This window comes from Vulpes lagopus, chromosome 12, assembly GCF_018345385.1.
Source record: "Vulpes lagopus strain Blue_001 chromosome 12, ASM1834538v1, whole genome shotgun sequence".
Taxonomy (NCBI): Eukaryota; Metazoa; Chordata; class Mammalia; order Carnivora; family Canidae; genus Vulpes; species Vulpes lagopus.
The window spans coordinates 24,316,822-24,336,841 of record NC_054835.1 but is presented as its reverse complement, the minus strand read 5'-3'; the positions used below and the strand labels follow the sequence as shown (position 1 = coordinate 24,336,841).

Here is a 20,020-nt window from a genome sequence, read left to right as displayed (position 1 = left end):
TACTTTGAAAACTACACTTCATGCCAAATATATCATTTCTCATTTATTCACCAAAGTTTCAAGTCCAGTGATGCAGGAAAAAGTGGAACAATCTTTTTTTTTTCTTAAGATTTTATTTATTTATTCATGAGAGACACACACAGAGAGAGAGAGAGAGAGAGAGGCAGAGACACAGGCAGAGGGAGAAGCAGGCTCCATGCAGGGAGCCTGATGTGGGACTGGATCCCGGGTCTCCAGGATCACACCCTGGGCTGCAGGCGGCGCTAAACCGCTGTGCCACCGGGGCTGCCCAAAGTGAAACAATCTTGGCTAAAATTATTCTTGCTCTTTCCAGAACAAAATCAATGAAACCAATAGGTCATGTTAAATAAGTAAAACATTAAATTTCTGTCTTACCTCATGTGTAAGGCCAAGCCGTCCTGTAGGCTGGAGATCCCCAAGTCAGAAAGTGTATCTGAGCCAACAGAAGCTGGTGATAGAGAGCCCTCCTTCTCCTCCAGGAGATCCAGCTTCACCAGGTTGCTAATTTCATCCTCTGAGTTATCTTCAGACACAGAACCAATTATGAATCGGGAGTGCTGGTTCAGCTCCAGAGGTTTGGCCAAAGGGGATGGTTCATCCATTATTCTTTCAAAATAAGCTCTCAAAGCTATGAAGAAAATAGTGAGAAAACCAAGTTATGGATAATAATCTGTATCAGAGGATAGTCACAGATTACACCTAACATACTACAGCTGGCACTTGGAAGCAACATAGTTTGACAACTAGTTTCTTTGATTATTCTATTTCAGGGCCTCTGTTTTTACAAGGGAAGAAAATCTAGATCATGATAACTATGCCTAAAAAATTAAATTAGCTCCCTCTTCCTCAAAGAAATCTCCTTCAAAAAACTATAAGCCATTCCCAATCTCTATCAATTTGATAACGTCCAAGAGATAATTATGAATAATGGAGAAATCTTTGCAGTAGGTGAAAGCTGCTCATAATATTGTTATTTCAGTTGTCAGTACTGAGAAGAATGAGAGAAAAGATTTGGGGAGCATTGTGGTCATTTCAAACAAGGTATTTAGAGTAAAGTGCATAACTATCACCTCATTCCAACACTATACTGTGAGAGGCTCTGAATTTTACATAAGTTATTTTTGTATAAGTACATACACATAAAATATATGGACTTTGATACCTTAATACACACACACACACACACACACACACACACATATTGTCTGCTTTAAAGTAAACTCCAGATGGGTATTTTTTTTTTAAGATTCTATTTATTTATTCTTGAGAGAGACAGAGAGAACCAGAGACACAGGCATCGGGAGAAGCAGGCTCCATGCAGGGAGCCTGATGTGGGACTTGATCCCAGGTCTCCAGGATCATGCCCTGGGCTGAAGGCGACGCTAAACCACTGAGCCACCCAGGCTGCCCCAGATGGGTATTTTTTAATTAGAAAAAGAAATCTTTACTTGTCCTCGTGAGTTTTTTCTTCAATTACAATTGTTAAAAAATTCACCCCAAAATGTCTACTTTTGGCTCTAATGTGCTGACATTGATAGGGAGAAAATGAATCTATCAAATTCAAAATCTATAATTAAAATAAGGGAGGGGTCATCTCAATTAAGTGTAAGTTCTGTAGGTATAGGGCCTTATTAGTCAGAATTAAATATTTCCAACTACTATCAAACTAATTAACAAAGACCAGAACATAGTTCAAAGCCCACAATAACAATAAAAACCAAAGCTAAAAGAAACAATATTTATTCTGTCATTCAAAAAATCCTATAAAAAAAACTTTCAGAACTACATATCAACTCAGAATTGAACTGCTTGCAGCCTAACAATTTTAATTTGGAAAGGAATATTCCCAATCTTGATTTTGAGGTGCTCTAAGAGATGGTATATCAATAGGTAAAAAAAATTTATTAATAAATTATGTTGTAGACTACTTTGAAGTGTAAGAGTAGGTAGAGAGCAATATTCTTTGGCATAAGATAACAAAACATCAAGATTTTAAAATGTTTGGAAATCATCATTAAACATGTTAAAATGACATGTGCACCATTATTCTTGTGTGATTTGTGAATCAGAGCTTACTCATTTACAAAGACAAAATAAAACAGTATTTGTAAACGATATATCAGTGGTTCTCAAAAAGTGTAGTTTCAGAGGAGCAGCAGCAGCAGCAGCAGCAGCACTGGGGTACCTTTTAAAAGATTCTTGGGCCCTACCACAGAGCAATTAACTGTATCAGAATCTACAGGTTGGGGCCCAGTAATATATATTTAACAAGTCCTAAAATTTGAGAACCATTCTGCTAGAAGAATAAAACTAACAAATTGCCAGGAATGCTAAAAAAAAAAGTTACTTGTAGATATTTCCTAAGAGTGAGTTAGAGATTACTTAAGTTAACTTATTTTAAAAACTAGAATCAGGAGATACCTGGATGGCTCAGTTGGTTAAGTGTCTGTCTTTGGCTCAGGTCATGATCCCAGTGTCCTGAGATAAAGATCCACACTGGGCTACCTGCTTAGTGCTCCCCCTGCTTGTGCTCTCTAGCTCTCTCTCTCGCTCGCTCGCTCGCTCTCAAATAAATAAATAAAATCTTTAAGAAAAAAAAAAAACCAGAATCGTATAAATAGCATGCAACAGGAAAAAACTGACATCTAAATTTACTATACATGTCTCCCTTGGAATATTAGATTTCTTTAAAATAATTTTTAAATGTCTCCAAATTTTATTAAGATAGTTACTTCCAGGAATCTAAAAGAAAATCAAATCATTTAAAAAGAAAAAAAGCAGGGATCCCTGAGTGGCCCAGTGGTCTAGCACCTGCCTTCAGCCCAGGGTGTGATCCTGGAGTCCCGATGCAAGTCCCACATTGGGCTCCCTGCATGGAGCCTGCTTCTCCCTCTGCCTGTGTCTCTGCCTCTCTCTCTGTGTCTCTCATGAATAAATAAATAAAATCTTTAAAAAAGAAATTAAAAAAAAAAAAAAGAAAAAAGGAAGAAAGGAAAAAGTGAGAAAAGGAGAAAGTAAGGGAAGGAAGGAAGGAAAGTTCTAACAGATTGACCCCTTTGAAGAACACCAAAAGATACAGCAACAAAAAAGACTACTTCATATTTTAGAGCAGTAAATAATCAAGTTTAAAAAAATAATGAGACCCTCTCCCCTCTGCAAAATTCCAAATTCCATCTCAACTAACACAGAAAACACAGGCTGCCTTCTTCACAGGAAATAAATAAGGCACTCGGGGGCATGTTCTAGTTTATAGTCTGACCAAAATTAAATGACTACACAAAAAAAAAAAAAAATTCATGAGAAAAGAGCACTTCTCTGATTCCATGGGAGAAGGAAAAGAAATGGATCAATAAATGAGAGGCTTCTTAAGGTCAACATCAAATTCTTCTTTCCTGGCTAAGAAGAACATGAAGGCGGCCTCCCCTGAAGTGTTGCAAAGATTGGAAGCAGCTCAGTTGTCAGCAATTAAAGAGCCTATCTACCAACCAGCAATTCTACTGAATGGTATCCCCAGGCACAAGCCCACAAACCACCAGAAAAGAGAGGTCATGTATGGAAAATCACTGAGTAGCTGTCCAGAAATTCTAGAAGCTACTTTACAGCCTGTCCCACTTCCATTGATTCTAGTCCTGTATTAAAGAGAAGGAGGGGGTAGGGGCTGGAATACTACCATTGTCAGACCATTCACTTCAGGTTATCCCCTATATCTGCCTGTGTTCTTTTGTAAAAGGCAACTTTTACCATAAAAGTCTATGGTTTAATATTTTAGCACATGAACATAAAATTTTCATCATACTATAAACATAAAAGAACATTATTTGTAACTGACCTCTTATAATTCTCACTGTCTGAGCAGATATCCACCTCCAAAAAGAACTAAAGAGAGAAAGAGAGATTTGAAGCATATTTTTTAAGAAATCCAATTTTAGCAATTCCTGTTTTGCTCAGCAAAATACAAAATAATACTCAAAGTATCAATTTTCTTTTTTTCAAAAGTATCAATTTTCTTATCAAATCTATTATTTAACTTGAAGCATAAGGTTCAGCTGTTTATTATTTGTTCGAATCTATAAATCAAAAGCATTACACAAAGATTTTATTTCTCATCAGAGTATTAAATAATCCAAGCTTACCATTTCACAAGGTGCCTTTTCCAACTGTATACTTCAGTGAACATATTCCAACCCTATGATATCCAACATTTCATCAAAAAAGCAGTGGGGAGAAGAGAACCACTAGAACCCCTACAATTCAGTTAGACTCCGATTATATCTCCAAATGGTTATACCCACACACAAGGCTGGAAGCCAGGAAGGGGACAGATTTTGCATTAAATTAAGTCCCTAAAACTCTAAGGGATCAAGGAGTCTCTAGTTGTTTTCCAAATCCTAGGTTTCCTTCCATGCTCAACAATTTATATGTATGTAGGGTAAAAATTCTCAACTTTGATTATGTATAACAATCACCTATGGAGAGGGATCCCTGGGTGGCTCAGCGGTTTAGCTCCTCCCTTTGCCCCAGGGCATGATCCTGGAGTCCCGGGATCAAGTCCCATGTGGGCTCCTTGCAGGGAGCCTGCTTCTCCCTCTGCCTGTGTCTCTGCCTCTCTCTCTCTGTGTCTCTCATGAATAAATAAAATCTTAAAAAAAAAAAAAAAATCACCTATGGAGCTATTTATTTATTTAAATTTTAAAAAATTTTAGTATACCTGACACACAATATTATTATTAGTTTCAGGACTATGGAGCTTTTTAAGGGGGTCGGGTTGATGGGAATCAGGCAGTTTTTATTTATGAAGGCAACTAGAAGACTCCACTCAGGAGCATGGGCGAGATAAGGACTGAGCCCATGCCTTCTGCTTCTCGTAATTCCTGGGGGGCAAATTCCTTTTTTTTTTTTTTTTTAAGATTTTATTTATCTATTCACGAGAGACACAGAGAGAGAGAGAAGCAGAGACACAGGCAGAGGGAGAAGCAGGCTCCATAGGAAGCCCAATGTAGGACTCAATCCTGGGACTGTGGGATCACACCCTGAGCCAAAGGCAGATGCCCAACCGCTGAGCCACCCAGGTGTCCCCTGGGGGCAAATTCCTGCTGCAGTTTCTTCCACATGCCTTTATTCATTTCCTTAAACTCTTCCAAAGTAGCTATAGACAGACCAGTAAAGCTCATGTCTCTGAGGTGAGGGTACTTGTGTTTGTAACGGTTTGACCCAGGATCAAGTCCCACTTCAGGCTCCCTTCATGGAGCCTGCTTCTCCCTCTGCCTCTGTCTCTGTCTCTTTCTGTCTCCCATGAATATAAATAAAATCTTTAAAAAAAAAAATGACAGTAGGGTGGCTCAAAGTGGAGGCCAGCCACCCCTGGCATTTCCTTAAGCTATGTGAGGAATGGCCAGTGGAGGAGACCAAATGGGATGCAAGTAGCACAGGCCTTTCTGGAGGGAGAAGACACTCAGACTGCCAAGCCCGAGGCCTATGATCAAATGCAGGGATCACACCCTGGGCCGAAAGCAGTGCTAAACCGCTGAGCCACCCAGGATGCCCCCTATTGTCTTTTTTTAAAACATGTATGTCTAAATCCCCAGATCTACTACTGAATCAGAATCACAGCTGGAGGCCCAGAGATCTGAATATCAAGTTTCACTGTTGGCTGACACTGATAAATATCCAGGGTGGAGAAAAAATCCAGAACTTCTAAGAGAAGACCTCAAATAACAAATGACAGGATTGGGGACAGTGCTGTGGAAGCTGGATTTACCCAATTATGTAGTCTAAACTAGCATTATTCCCTACAATTGTGGTAGGGAAGAGACTGTGAGAAGAGGAAGGAAAAGGGAAGTGGTTTGAATCAGTTGCAACCAAAGGTACCGTAGAGGTGGAGTCAAAACCTAGGACTCAAGATCAAATTCTGACTCTGCCAAATATTGGCAGTGCAAACTTGAACAAGTCACTTAACATCTCTGAGCCTCGACATCTGCAAAAATAAAAAGGTCATATATTACCTTGGGGGATTGCTGTGAAGACTGACAACAAATGAAAGTATTCTGTAAGCTATATACTAGACCACTGTTTATGGGTTACCACCATGAAGAATACTACGAAATAAATTTAGAGAGTTACAACCAACAATTTAAAAATGAACAGGGGGAGGCAGCCCAGGTGGCTCAGCGGTTTTGCGCCGCCTTCAGCCCAGGGCATGATCCTGGAGACCTGGAATCGAGTCCCACGTCAGGCTCCCTGCATGGAGCCTGCTTCTCCCTCTGCCTGTGTCTCTGCCTCTCTCTCTCTCTCTCTCTCTGTGTGTCTCTCATGAATAAATAAATAAAATCTTTTAAAACAAAAACAAAAAATAAATGAATTAATTAAATAAATAAAAATGAAAGGGTGCCTGGCTGTTTCAGTCAGTAGAGCATTCCACTCTTGATGTTGGGGTCATGAGTTTAAGCCCCACCTTGAGCATAGCTTATTTAAAAAAAAAAAAAAAGTCATTAAAATGAAATAGAACAGAAAATGTTAAGAGTATACCATACTTTATGAGAATGAATACTGTTCTGTGAATTTTTGTACCAGTTAAACGAACTGCAAAAAAGTCTTGAGTCACAATTAATCCTTACTCTCTTGCCTCCTCCACTTTATGCTCTCACTAGAGAGCAACACAGTAATTTAATATATAAACCAACAGTTCTTAAACTTCCTTAGGTCAAGACACTATTAGGAATCTGATAAAGGGGCAGCCCGGATGGCTCAACGGTTTATGCCGCCTTCAGCCCAGGGCCTGATCCTGGAGACCTGGGATTGAGTCCCACGTCAGGCTCCCTGCGTGGAGTCTGCTTCTCCCTCTGCCTGTGTCTCTGCCTCTCTCGATCTGTGTGTCTCTCATGAATAAGTAAATAAAATCTTTAAAAAGAAAAAAGGAATCTGATAAAAGCTATGGACTTTCTTGACAAAAATTCACCCTCACCCAAAATTCTGCTCACATACAAGTTTAGGACTCCCAAAGCCTTGCCAGGAATCAGGTTAAGATCCTCTTCTCTAGAAAGAAAAAAAAACAATGCAAGTGACTTCTGAGGAAGGCTCATATTGTTGCTCTCTTACCAACTCCAAAAGAAGGCCTCCCCCCAGATAGAGTGGTAGTATATTGTTTATCCAAAAAAAAATTTTCTTCTGGACGCCTGGGTGGCTCAGCGGTTGAGCATCTGCCTTTGGCTCAGGGAGGGACCCCATGGTCCCAGGATTGAATCCCCCATTGGGCTCCCTGCATGGAGCCTGCTTCTCCCTCTGTCTCTTGTCTCTGCCTCTCTGTGTGTGTGTTTCTCATGAATAAATAAATATGAATAAATAAATAAAATCTTTAAAAACAATTTCTTCATTAGACCAAATTGTTGGCATTGTCAAATTCTCTCCTATTAAAAAAAAAGTGTTAAAAATGTTCTTGAACTTTTATTTGGAAACCCTTCAAAATATTTGCAGAAGGCTCCCAAACTATACTCTATGTGCCTGAAAATGGGATAAAGCTAGTTATAGCTAATTCACTTATTTAAAAGTCAGCCTTGGGCAGCCCTGGTGGCCTAGCAGTTTAGCGCCGCCTTTGGCCTGAGACATGATCCTGGAGAACCAGGATCAAGTCCCACGTCAGCCTCCCTGCATGGAGCCTGCTTCTCCCTCTGCCTGTGTCTCTGCCTCTCTCTCTCTCTCTCTGTGTCTGTCATGAATAAATAAATAAAATCTTTTAAAAAATAAAACATAAAAAAATAAAAGTCAGTCTGCATTTCACCCAGGGATATTTCTCTAAAACAGAACAGATTTTACCAAACTTACTTAGGATGTTTCCCTTGAACTCAAGTGACAGTATTTCCCAAGTGATTCTAATGAAGAAGCAGCAATTAGTTTTCTTAGTCACTGATAAAAGTAACCACACATCGTTGCCTTTTAAGTGATAGTAACTTCATTTAAATTTCTTCAAAAGAGGGGATCCCTGGGTGGCGCAGCGGTTTGGCGCCTGCCTTTGGCCCAGGGCGCGATCCTGGAGACCGGGGATCGAGTCCCACATTGGGCTCCCGGTGCATGGAGCCTGCTTCTCCCTCTGCCTGTGTCTCTGCCTCTCTCTCTCTCTCTCTGTATGACTATCATAAATAAATAAAATTAAAAAAAAAAATTTTAAATTTCTTCAAAAGAAATCATCAATTATGACTTTTTCATTTTTGTCATTTTACTGACGAACTTTTAAATGGATTTTAGTATTAATTTAGTATCCATGAGAGAGTTAGTTTTTTGTTGTTGTTGTTGTTTTAATTTTTTAAAAAACAAGTACTTGTGTCCCAAATAGTGAGATGGAATAAAAATGATTTGGTCCCTGGCTAAGATGCTATAGATACACAAAGAAACATAAATTTATAGTAGTATAATAATTGCTAGATGTAGAAACACAAAAAAGAAAAGTACTTTATCCAGACTTGGAGGTGGTACTGGTGAGGAAAGGGATCAAGGAAGAGTTCCCGGAGTGAGAAGACATTAACAATGAAAAACCAGTATATAAACAAGGACCAAGAGCAAGAAGCACTCCATGTAGAAGAAGCCACAGAGTAAACACTCAGGCTATAGAATACAATGATTTATAAGAAATATGAGACCTGAATGGCTTCAAGAGTTTGAGGTAATTTCCTTCAAGACCCAGCTGGAGACTTGTTATGTTGTTTTTGTTTTTGTTTTGTAAAACAAGAGTATACTTCTTTAGGGTAAGTAGTCAGAAAACATAACATTGTGTAATTGTCTATTCTATTCCTCATTTCTCAGTCCAGGGATATAGAATATTTTTCAAGGATAAAGCTGGTGAAAGCTTCTGCATCTTCCAAGAAATATTTAAAGAAGCCTTGCCAGGGACACCTGGGTGGCTCGGCGGTTAGGCGTCTACCTTTGGCTCACGGCATGATCCTGGAGTTCAGGGATCGAGCCCCACATCAGGCTCCGGGCATGGAGCCTGCTTCTCCCTCTGCCTGTGTCTCTGCCTCTCTCTCTGTGTCTCTCATCAATCAATAAAATCTTTAAAAAAATAAATAAAAAAGCCTTGCCAAACTTCTGGATAAAGACAATGGGTTGAACACATATCTATTTTTTTATTAAAAGATTTTATTTAGGGGATCCCTGAGTGGCTCAGCAGTTTGGCGCCTGCCTTCGGCCCAGGGCGTGATCCTGGAGTCCCAGGATCGAGTCCCGCATCGGGCTCCCTGTGAGGAGCCTGCTTCTCCCTCTGCCCGTGTCTCTGCCTCTGTGTGTGTGTGTCTGTGTCTCTCATGAATAAATAAACAAAATCTAATAAATAAATAAATATTGATTTTATCTATTGGGATGCCTGGGTGGCTCAGGGTTGAGCACCTGCCTTTCTGGTGTCTCATGAATGAATAAATGAGTGAATGAATGAATAAATAAATAAATAAAATCTTTTTTTAAAAATTTATATATTTATTCATGAGAGACAGAGAGAGAGAGAGAGGCAGAGACATAGGCAGAAGGAGAAGCAGGCTCCCTGCAGGAAGCCTCATGTGGGACTCGATCCCAGGACCTCGGGATCCCGACCTGAGCCAAAGGCAGGCGCTCAACCACTGAGCTACCCAGGCGCTCTGAACACATATCCATTTTGCTTCTGCCTAAAATCCTACTGAAAAAACAAAAGTAAAGGAATTTTTTTTAAAGATATAACCCACAAAAGACCCTCATCTCCCCCACCCCCACAAAAGAAAGTCAGGGGAGACAACAGCAAGGTAATTTTCTTAGAAAGCAGGTAGAAACATGATAAACGACTACCCAAATCTGGGAAACCGAATCATAAGCCATCTGTGGTAAACTCAGAATCAATATACTTTATACCAAAGAATCTTCAAAATGTTCAGAACATGGAAGTGAATGATGGAGATAAAGAGGATCTGGTTGAAATTCTATTTCAGAGGCTTCAGATCCTTGATTTTCTTCCCAACTAGTTAACCCAGGTGCCTGCTGCTCTAATGTCCTGATAAAAGACTGGAGATTCATTCTCTGGAGAGGGTTAAACATGAGGTTTCTAGACTGGGGGATACCAGAAACAGTAAAGAGGATAATACCATGTTGAAAATGGAAAAATTAAGTAAGCATATTGAGTAATAGCTCCCAGCCTTCTTTCCCCAATTTTCACCAACCAGGAGAGAAATTAGAAGATCCTTCTTGGCAGAATCTAACTAGACCAAAGGAAAAAACTTCAAATAGTAACACTGGAGTTTGCTAACTAAGATGCCCCACCAGATCACCCTAACTTCTTTGTAGGTCAACCAGCCTCATTCACATTCTCATAACCTTGAATTAGCTTTTCAATTGCCCCCTGTTAAAATTAAGGAGACAATTAAAAGTTACTAGATGTCTGAGTAAAACCTCCAACATGAAAGAATCAAAAACAAAAAACTACTTCTAAGGGAAAAAATGCAACTAGAAAAAGAGATTACATGGAAACAGAAAATGTTAAAAATCGGGGGGTGGTAGGGCAGGTGACATGACTTTATATGTAGAAATGTTTTTTGCAGAAACAGAAAAGCCTGTCCTAAAATTCATATGGAATCCCAAGGACCCCCAGATAGCCAGAGAAATCTTGAAAAGAACATAACTGGAAGACTCATGCTTCCTGATTTTAAAACTTACCACAAAGCTGCAGTATTGGTATAAAGACAGATATACAGAACAGGGAAACAGAACAGAGAGCCCAAAAAGAATGGGATCTTGCCATTTGCAATAACAGGATGAACCTCGAGCGTATAACACTAAGTAAAATAAAGTCAGAGAAAGACAAATACCATATGATTCCATTCATATGCGGAATTTAAGAAACGTAGCAAATGAATTTTAAAAAGAGACAAATAGGGGCTCCTGGATAGCTCAATCAGTTGAGCATCTGACTCTTAGTTTTAGCTCAGGTCCTGAAATCAAGCCTACATAAGGCTCTGGGCTTGGCACAGAGTCCTCTCGATTCTCTCCCTCTACACTTCCCCCCACTCATGCTTGTTCATAACTCTCTCTAAAAATAAATGAATAAATCTTTTTTTAATAAGAGACAAATAATAAAACAGACTCTCAACCACAGACAACAAGCTGGTGGTTGTCAGAGGGGAGGTGGGAGGGTGTAAGAATGAAGTAGGTTGAAGGGGATTAAGAGTACACTTACCATGATGAGCACTAAGTAATGCTTAGAATTGAATTATATACCTAAACTAATATAACATTTTATGTTAATTATACTTCAATTAAAAAAACAGAGCCCAGAAATAAACCCTCTTGTATATGGTCAAATGATATTTGACAAGGGTGCTAAGACCACTTAATGAAGAAAGGACAGCTTTTTCAAAAAATGGTGCAAGGAAAACAGGATCTCCACATACAAAGTTGGACTCTTCCCTAACACCACATTAAAAAATTAACTAAAAATGCATCAAGGCTTTAAGTGTAAAACCTAAACTAATAAAACTCTTAGAAGAAACATAGGACAGGGGATCCCTGGGTGGCTCAGAGGTTTGGCGCCTGCCTTTGGCCCAGGGCGCGATCCTGGAGACCTGGGATCGAATCCCACCTCGGGCTCCCGGTGCATGGAACCTGCTTCTCCCTCTGCCTGTGTCTCTACCTCTCTCTCTCTATCTGTGTGTGACTATCATAAATAAATAAAAATTAAAAAAAAAAAAAAAAGAAACATAGGACAAAAGGTTTGTAACATTGGATTTGGAAAATTTTTCTTGGATATGACACCAAGAGCTACCTTAACAAAAGAAAAAATAGACAAATTGGACTTCTTGAAAATTAAGAAAACTGCACTTCAAAAGACCCTATCAACAGAGTAAAAATGCAACCCAAAGAATGGGAGAAAATACTTGCAAATCATGTATCTGTTAAGAGATTAATATCCAGAATACATAAAGAACTGTTAAAACTCAAGAAGAACCAACCCAATTCAAAAATGGGCAAGGATGGGACGCCTGGGTGGTTCAGCAGTGAAGCGTCTGCTTTTGGCCCAGGACCTGATCCTGGAGTCCCGGGATCAAGTCCCACGTCGGGCTCTCTGCACAGAGCTTGCTTCTCCCTCTGCCTGTGTCTCTGCCTCTTTCTGTGTCTCTCATTAATAAATAAATAAAAATCTTTAAAAAAAAAATGGGCAAAGGACTTAAAATGAAATTTCTCCGGGACACCTGGGTGGCTTAGTGATTGAGCATCTGCCTTTGGCTCAGGGCATGATCCCAGAGTCCTGGGATCGAGTCCCACTTCGGGCTTCCTGCATGGAGCCTGCTTCTCCCTCTGCCTATGTCTCTGCCCCATCCCCAAAAAAAATTTCTCCAAAGAAGATATATGAGTGGCTAATAAGCAGATCAATATACTCAACATCACTAATCATTAGGGAGATGCAAATCAAAATAATAAGATACCAACCCATACCCACCAGGATGGCTACATCAAAAAAAAAAAGAAAACAAGCGTTGGCATGGATGTGGAGAAACTGGAACCCTTGGGCACCATCAGTGGGAATGTAACCTGGTACAGCCCCTGAATAAAATAGTAATGGTGGTTCCTTAAAAAATTAAAAATAGAATTACTATATAATCCAACGATTCCACTTTTGGATATATACCCAAAAAAAATGAATACAGGCTCTCAAAGATATATTTTTACATCCATGTTCTTAGCAGCATTATTCACAATAGCTTATACATGGAAAAAGCTCAGTGTGCATTGACGGATAAATGGATAAGCAAAATGTGGCATACCATACAGATAAATGTTATTCAGCCTTAAAAAAGGAAGGAAATTCTGCAATATGCTCCAATATGAATGAACCTTGATGACATTATGCTAAGTGAAATAAGTCAGTGACAAAAAAGACAAATGCTATATGATTCTACTTACATGAGGTACTTAGTCAAATCATATAAACCGGAAGTAGAATGGTGTTTGGCAGGGGTTGTGGGGAGCTGAGAATGGAGAACCATTGTTTAGTAGGTATAGAAGTTCAGTTTCACAAGATGAAAAAAGTTTTGGGGATGGGTGGTACTAATGGGTATGCATAGTTATAAATGTACTTAATATTGAACTGTATGCCTTTAAATGGTCAAGATGGTATATTTTATATGTATTTTACCACAAGAAAAATGGAAAAAAAATGCCTCACAGATTACATATTAATCACAAAAGGGAATAGATACTTACAATAGATACTTAAGATCACCTTAAGTATTTAAATATCACCATTACTAGGACAAACTGACATTAGTTGCCCCCTGACGTGATGCAGTTAAAAAACAGAGTCAAGGGATCCCTGGGTGGCTCAGCGATTTAGCTCCTGCCTTCGGCCCAGGGTGTGATCTTGGGAGTCCCAGGATCGAGTCCCACATGGGGCTCCCTGCATGGAGCCTGCTTCTCCCTCTGCCTGTGTCTCTGCCTCTCTCTGTCTCTCATGAATAAATAAATAAAATATTTAAAAAAAAAAAAGAGTCAAACACTCATCTTCTATAGTAAGACATCAATAAGAAATGCCTAAAAATGAATAATCGAGAGGTAGTAAGATAATGTTATGTACAGACAAAAGGATATAGTAATATGTCAGCTAAAATTAATGAAAGGGGGAAGGAGTGAGGGAATGCTGTTTTATTGTAATACACTTTGTAAAACAATAGGACTTTTTAAACTATGTGCATGTATAACTTTGATGAAAATAAAAAAGTAAAAAGTTCATCCTATGTTAAGACAGGAAAGGTGAAGAATGGTGTGTAAAGTATGCATAATTTATATTAAAAAATCAGCAGAGGGGAGACAGAAGAGATGAGCATGTTTGTACATGAATAAAATATCTGATAATTACGAAGAAATTAACAACTTTATATTTAAATCAGTATGTCAGATAATGATTAAGAAATTATAAGAAATTTAAAAAAAAAAAGAAATTATAAGAAATTAAGAACACTTGCCTCTGGTGACAACTGAGTGGCTACAAGACAAGGTTGGGAGGTGACTGTCTTTGTGTTTAAAATTTTGAACTATGTGAATGTATCAGCAACTGAGGATTTTAAATAAGTTTAATACAATACTTTAGGGCAGCCTGGGTGGCTCAGCGGTTTGGCGCCTGCCTTTGGCCCAGGGCGTGATCCTGGAGACCCGGTATCAAGTCCCACGTCGGGCTCTCTGCACAGAGCCTGCTTCTCTCTCTGCCTGTGTCTCTGACTCTTTCTGTGTCTCTCATTAATAAATAAATAAAAATCTTTAAAAAAATATATAAAACTTTACTAAAGTCTATACCACTCTGATATCTTTCTTATCTCATAACTGCCTGAGCATTTAAGTAGACAAGAGGTATGTCATTCACTTATTTTTATTAGTATGTGTTACTGTATAGTTAACTATGAGTTACCTCCTCAAAGAAGCTGAGAAAAGTTATTATTTCTTCTGATTGTTTTAGATCTACCACCCCCAATACACACCCAATACCGCACAATGCTGTGTAAACACTAGGCCTTTGCAGGCTGAGTGTTCTGTAGGAATTCAAATGAACATTGGGAGTTACAAAACTAGGAGACACAGCCACATGTTTATTTCAAATATTATACCCTAGACATTTGGAGGCCTCCAAGTAAAAAGTTATTTTGTGAATTCAAAAAGCTCTGGGGTTATGAATCAATTTATCCTCATAATCTTATTTCACAGAACAGCATTCAGAAAAATGGGGAGCCATAACTGAAGTATGTCAGCAGCCTTCCAGAGTCTCAAAGAACAATTTCTTTCTTGAAGAAATATTGCTAGGGTGCTTTTATTTTTGGCCCCTCCCCAAGCCTCCTGGATGTATTAAGGCATGGCACTCTACGTTACCTGGCAAAGATGGAGAAATTTACAGGTTAAAACAGATTTCTAATTCTTTTGGGATTACATCATCTTCTTTTTCTCCAATATTTTATTTAGTTATTTATTTATTTGAGAGAGAGAGTGAGAGAACACGCACAAGCATAGTGGAGAGCAGCAGAGGGAGAGGGAACAGCAGACCCCTTGCTGAGCAGGGAGTCCAACACAGGGCTAGATCCCAAAACTGAGATCATGACTGAGCCGAAGGCAGACACTTAACTGATGGAGCCATCCATCCACCCAGGAATTACAGCATCTTATTTGGTTTTAAGGAAATAGTTTTAAGTTGAAAAAAATGAAGAACTCTGAAAAATTAGTTGCCCTGTGATTTGTTAGGTCAGATGATGAACTGCCTATAATTGGGGAGTCTTCAACAGGAGTATCAGATAAAATATTGTCATAATGAGTGGAAAACTGGACTAGAAAATTCCTAAGGTAGGTGCGCCTGGATGGCTCGGTTGGTTAAGCATCTAACTCTTGATCTCAGCTCAGGTCTCAGGGTAATGAGTTCAATCCCCATGTTGGCCTCCACACGGGGCATGGAGCATACTTTTTTTTTTTAATATTTTTATTTATTTATTCATGAGAGACAGAGAGAGAGCGTGAGAGAGAGGCAGAGGGAGAAGCAGGCTCCATGCAGGGAGCCCAACGTGGGACTTGATCCTGGAACTCCAGGATCAGGCCTGAGCCAAAGGCAGGCACTAAACCGCTGAGCCACCCAGGCATCCCTGAAGCATACTTTAAAAAATAAATAAATAAAATAAAATCTAAGGTACATCCTAACAGTTATACACTCTATTAAGTTCTTAGACTTTATGAGATGGAATCAAAGGGAAATTATATGGTTTATTTTGTCAGGGCCACAAGTATCACTAAAAGCACAAAATATAAACAACTCAGTGTCAATTTACATGACTAAGGACAGATTTGAAAGCTGTCTACAAAAACAGAAAGTAATTTTTAGGAACTTCATTAGCAAGTGTACACTCTATTTCTATCATAGGAGATAGTCAAATATTTATAAATGAAACCTTGTATTTTCCTGAAAACAGTTCTCCAAAACTAAGTCTGCCTTTTCAAATTTAACTTCATGAATTCACTCAGAATTTTCAAACTTTCATATTATCATTTAAAAGGTGAAAATTATGTATACAAGTTATTCTGTCTGGGATGTAATTTATAACCAGTACTGCCAGGCAATTTCAATTCCTAATGTCATATGGTGGTAAACACTACTTTGGTTCCTTCTATAAAGAAGGGTGAGATTGGCAAGCTGAAAGGATGGAATGATCCTAAGTCCCAAACAACATCATTGGGAGGCAAAATCAACTGGGACCACAAACCTTTGGGTGAGGCACTTAACATCTTGTTGCTGAAGGCACCTTTCCCTTTCTTCCTTAAATATCCGGAGATTAGATGGCTTTATGGTAGCTTTAATAACAAATTGATAAGAGAGCTGTATCCTCAGAGTATATATAATCTAAGACTGATTGGTTGAACTCATAAGAACTTATGTACTATCAGTCAGATCCATATCCCTTGTGTTCACGCAATGCCCTTATGAAACTATTTGTCATAGTTTCTTACCTATTCAATATCATTTTCATATAGTCTATTAAATTGAAGTAGTGAATACTAAATTATAGAATTAATAGAACAAAAAACTAGTTAAGCAATAATCTGTTAAAGTGTAAGATCAATGTAGACTTCCTTTAAAAATGTTAGTCACCTCAATAGGTACAGAAATTTTTTTAAAGATTTATTTATTTGGGCGCCTGGGTGGTTCAGCCGCAAGCATCTGCCTTTAGCTTAGGTCATAATTCCAGGGTCCTAGGATGGAGCCCTATTATCAGGGATCTCTACTCAGCAGGAAGTGGGCTTCTCCCCCTCCCTCTGGATGCCATTCCCCCTGCTTACACTCTCACTCCCTTACTGTCAAATAAATAAATAAAATCTAAAAAATAAAAATATATTTGCATTTAAAAAAATTCATTTAAGAGAAAGAAAGAGAGAGAGCGTGTGCACACAAGGGCACGAGCGAGGGGAGGGGCAGAGGGGGAGAGAAAATCCTCAAGTGGGGAGTCCCCACTGAACATGGAGCCTGAAACAGGGCTTAATCCCAGAACCCTGAGATCATGACCTGAGCTGAAATCAAGAGTCAGATACTTAACCTGAGCCACTCAGGTGCCCCAGTATAGAAAAATTTTTTTAAGGGTTTGGAAAAGTACTTGATGCATAGTTACTATCATTATTAACCTTTAAGATTGTGTTAGATGATAATATAACCTTTTTTTTTTCTAAATTGTAAAAAAGAGGGATCCCTGAGTGGCGCAGCGGTTTGGCACCTGCCTTTGGCCCAGGGCACGATCCTGGAGACCCGGGATCAAATCCCACGTCAGGCTCCCGGTGCATGGAGCCTGCTTCTCCCTCTGCCTGTGTCTTTGCCTCTCTCTCTCTCTCTCTCTCTCACTATCATAAATAAATAAAAATTTAAAAAAAATAAATTGTAAAAAAGACTCTTCCAATTAGAAATACTAAATTCCAGGGGCGCCTGGGTGGCTCAGTCCATTAAGCGTCAGACTCTTGATCTCACCTCAGGTCTGGATCTCAGAGTCATGAGTTCAAGCCCCGCGTTGCAGTACACTCAGTAGGGAATCTGTTTGGGATTCTCCCTCTTCCTTTGACCCCACACCCCCACCTCCATGCATGTGCTTTTTTCTCTCTCAAATAAATAAATAAATAAAATCTTTTAAAAAATAATCAATGTCTAATTCTAATAATTTTTATTTTACTTCTTTCTTCAATGAAGACTATTAGAATATTAACTATCAGGGATGCCTGGGTGGCTCAGCGATTGAGCATCTGCCTTTGGCTCAGGGCATGATCCCAGAGTCCCAGGATCAAGTCCCACATCAGGTTCCCTGCATGGAGCTTGCTTCTCCCTCTGCCTATATCACTGTGTCTCTTATGAATAAATAAGTAAAATCTTTAAAAAAAAGGAATATTAGCTATCAAAGAAAAATTTTTTTCAAGAAAGAAAAACACTAGCCCCAGACCTGTTAAACCAGTCTGTGTGACAGGTTACAAAAATTTCCTAGTCATTGATTGAAAAGGAAAAAGAATGTTACATAGTGATCTACACCTGAACCTGTTCACAGCATTTAAGAGAGGTCAGTATCAGATCACAGAGTTCTGCAGCTGGCTTTCACAATGCCAGTTCTTTGACATAACTTAGTCAATTATCTGAACTGTAAATTCATTAATACAAATGTCACCATTTCCCCACTTTCCCTCCCATTTTAAAACAACTAAATCTTATGTTTGATGTATTTCTGCTATGTCTGCACTGGTGATTCAAAACAAAACTTTTGGGATGCCTGGATGGCTCCGTCCATGGAACATGTGACTCTTGGTCTCCAGGTCGTGGGTTCAAATCCCACAGTGGATGTAGAGATTACTGGAAAAAAAAATAAAACATTTAAAAACAAAACTTCTGCAACAGAAGTAAACAGAGGCAAATTTGTAAATTAATACTATGCCTTTGATAACTTTCATAGGATGCTTCACTATGTTTGTTAATTACTCTTGGATTCACAATAGTCCTCCAGTAATTAGAAAAAAGGAAACTGAGACAAGAAGTGGGAAGAGACTTGCTACTTTGTAGCAAGTAGCCACCCACCTAAACACTGCAGATGCTGTCCTACTCTATTGGACTACAATAATTTTTTTTTTAAACAATACTTTCCTTAAAAGTGCCTGTCAGCACAGATATATAATAGAAGCAAGCATGCTTCTCAATCTGCACTCTGCACTTTGGGTGGAAAAAAAAAAATGAAAAGAGATTGAAGGGGACAAACATTTGAGACTGAAGACCAAGTCATTAGGTTTATTCCACACACTGGGAAATTACAGAAACACTGCTTAAATAGATAAAATCAGGGTGTCCTCAGGTCTTTTGATTTCCATCTTAAACTTCAAACAAAAAACATCTGAAGTTAAAGTATTTCCCCAACCTGAGTAGTTACATTTTTATATGCTTCTATAAAACCCACAAGGCCTACAGAGGTCCCCGATAATTACAGCTGATTCCAAGTGTCCACTAGTGTTTACTTCTCCGTCTTCAAACCCAAAATAATGTTGGCATTGACCCAGGCAGAACCTTTACGCACATTTCCCCTTGAAATCACTAGCTTCACATCCACTTTCCTACGTTCTATCTCCAATAGCTTCCCTTGATCAATCAGTATAGCAAACGGCAAGGAGAATAAAAACAGACATGTACATTTACTACGTCCCTCACAGAAAATATAATAAAATCCAGAGGCAGGAACTGGCAAGGGACAACTCGCCTGGCCCTGGCTCCCACCACAACACAAAGACACAGCAAGAGCAACAGAAGCCAGGGCGTTTGCACCCCACACCTCACTCCGCGAGGGGAAGACGACTTTCAATGCAGCTGGACCTAATCCTCAACATCCCTCGCCCACGTGGGTCTTCTCCCTCTCCCGGGCGCCGGGTCGGACTGGAGAGAGGTCTGGAAGGAATCAGCCCAAGCCGAGGCTAGGGAGAGGGATGGTGGCGAGCTCCAGGCAGATACCCCAGCCCCTCCTTGGAGGCCCTGGGCTGTACGACTCCCAGTTCCGGGGTCTGAACTCCCAGCTCCCACCCCGAGACCCCAGTCCCCTCCGCTATCCCAGGAGGGGGAACTCAAGGGCCCAGGGCTGCAGAGCGGACTGGGCTGCCCCGCACGGGTCCGGACGGGAGGGAGCCCGGGCCGCGTGCGGGCGGAAGATGGGAGGCGCCCCCCCACCCCGCTGCCGCTGCCTTCCCCGGGCCCCAGCCTCTCCAGATCCCGGATCACAGGCTCTGGGGCGGCCCTCACCTCACCTCAGGGCGGAGGCGTCCGGGGTCCGGCGGCGCCGGGAAGCCCCTGAGCAGAGGCGGTTCTAGGCGGGAGGAGACGCCGGCAGCTCCGGCGATGGCTGACAGGCGCGCAGCACCAGGCCGGCCGGGCACACGGGGGAGGGGCGGGGCCTCACGGGAGGCGGCCCCGCCCCCGCCCCGCCCCGCCCCTGCCTCCCACCTCAGCGAGCGAGCTCCATGAGGTGAC

The 20,020-nt window shown here is 40.2% G+C and overlaps 1 protein-coding gene across 7 annotated transcripts in view; it reads right to left on the bottom strand.

Moving 5' to 3' along the window:
* The window catches only part of ACACA (acetyl-CoA carboxylase alpha), a 294,471-nt gene that overhangs the window by 223,650 nt on the left and 50,801 nt on the right, over positions 1-20,020 (bottom strand). For 5 of the 7 annotated variants that reach the window (XM_041723740.1, XM_041723744.1, XM_041723739.1 and 2 more), the window contains 2 exons: positions 3,851-3,897; positions 397-649 (listed from right to left, as the gene is read on the bottom strand). In XM_041723740.1, the coding sequence (XP_041579674.1) occupies positions 397-649; positions 3,851-3,897 (300 nt within the window). Of the gene's footprint in view, positions 1-396; positions 650-3,850; positions 3,898-19,797; positions 19,933-20,020 lie in introns of those variants that run through there. The other 2 variants (XM_041723742.1, XM_041723743.1) reach the window with 2 other exon arrangements.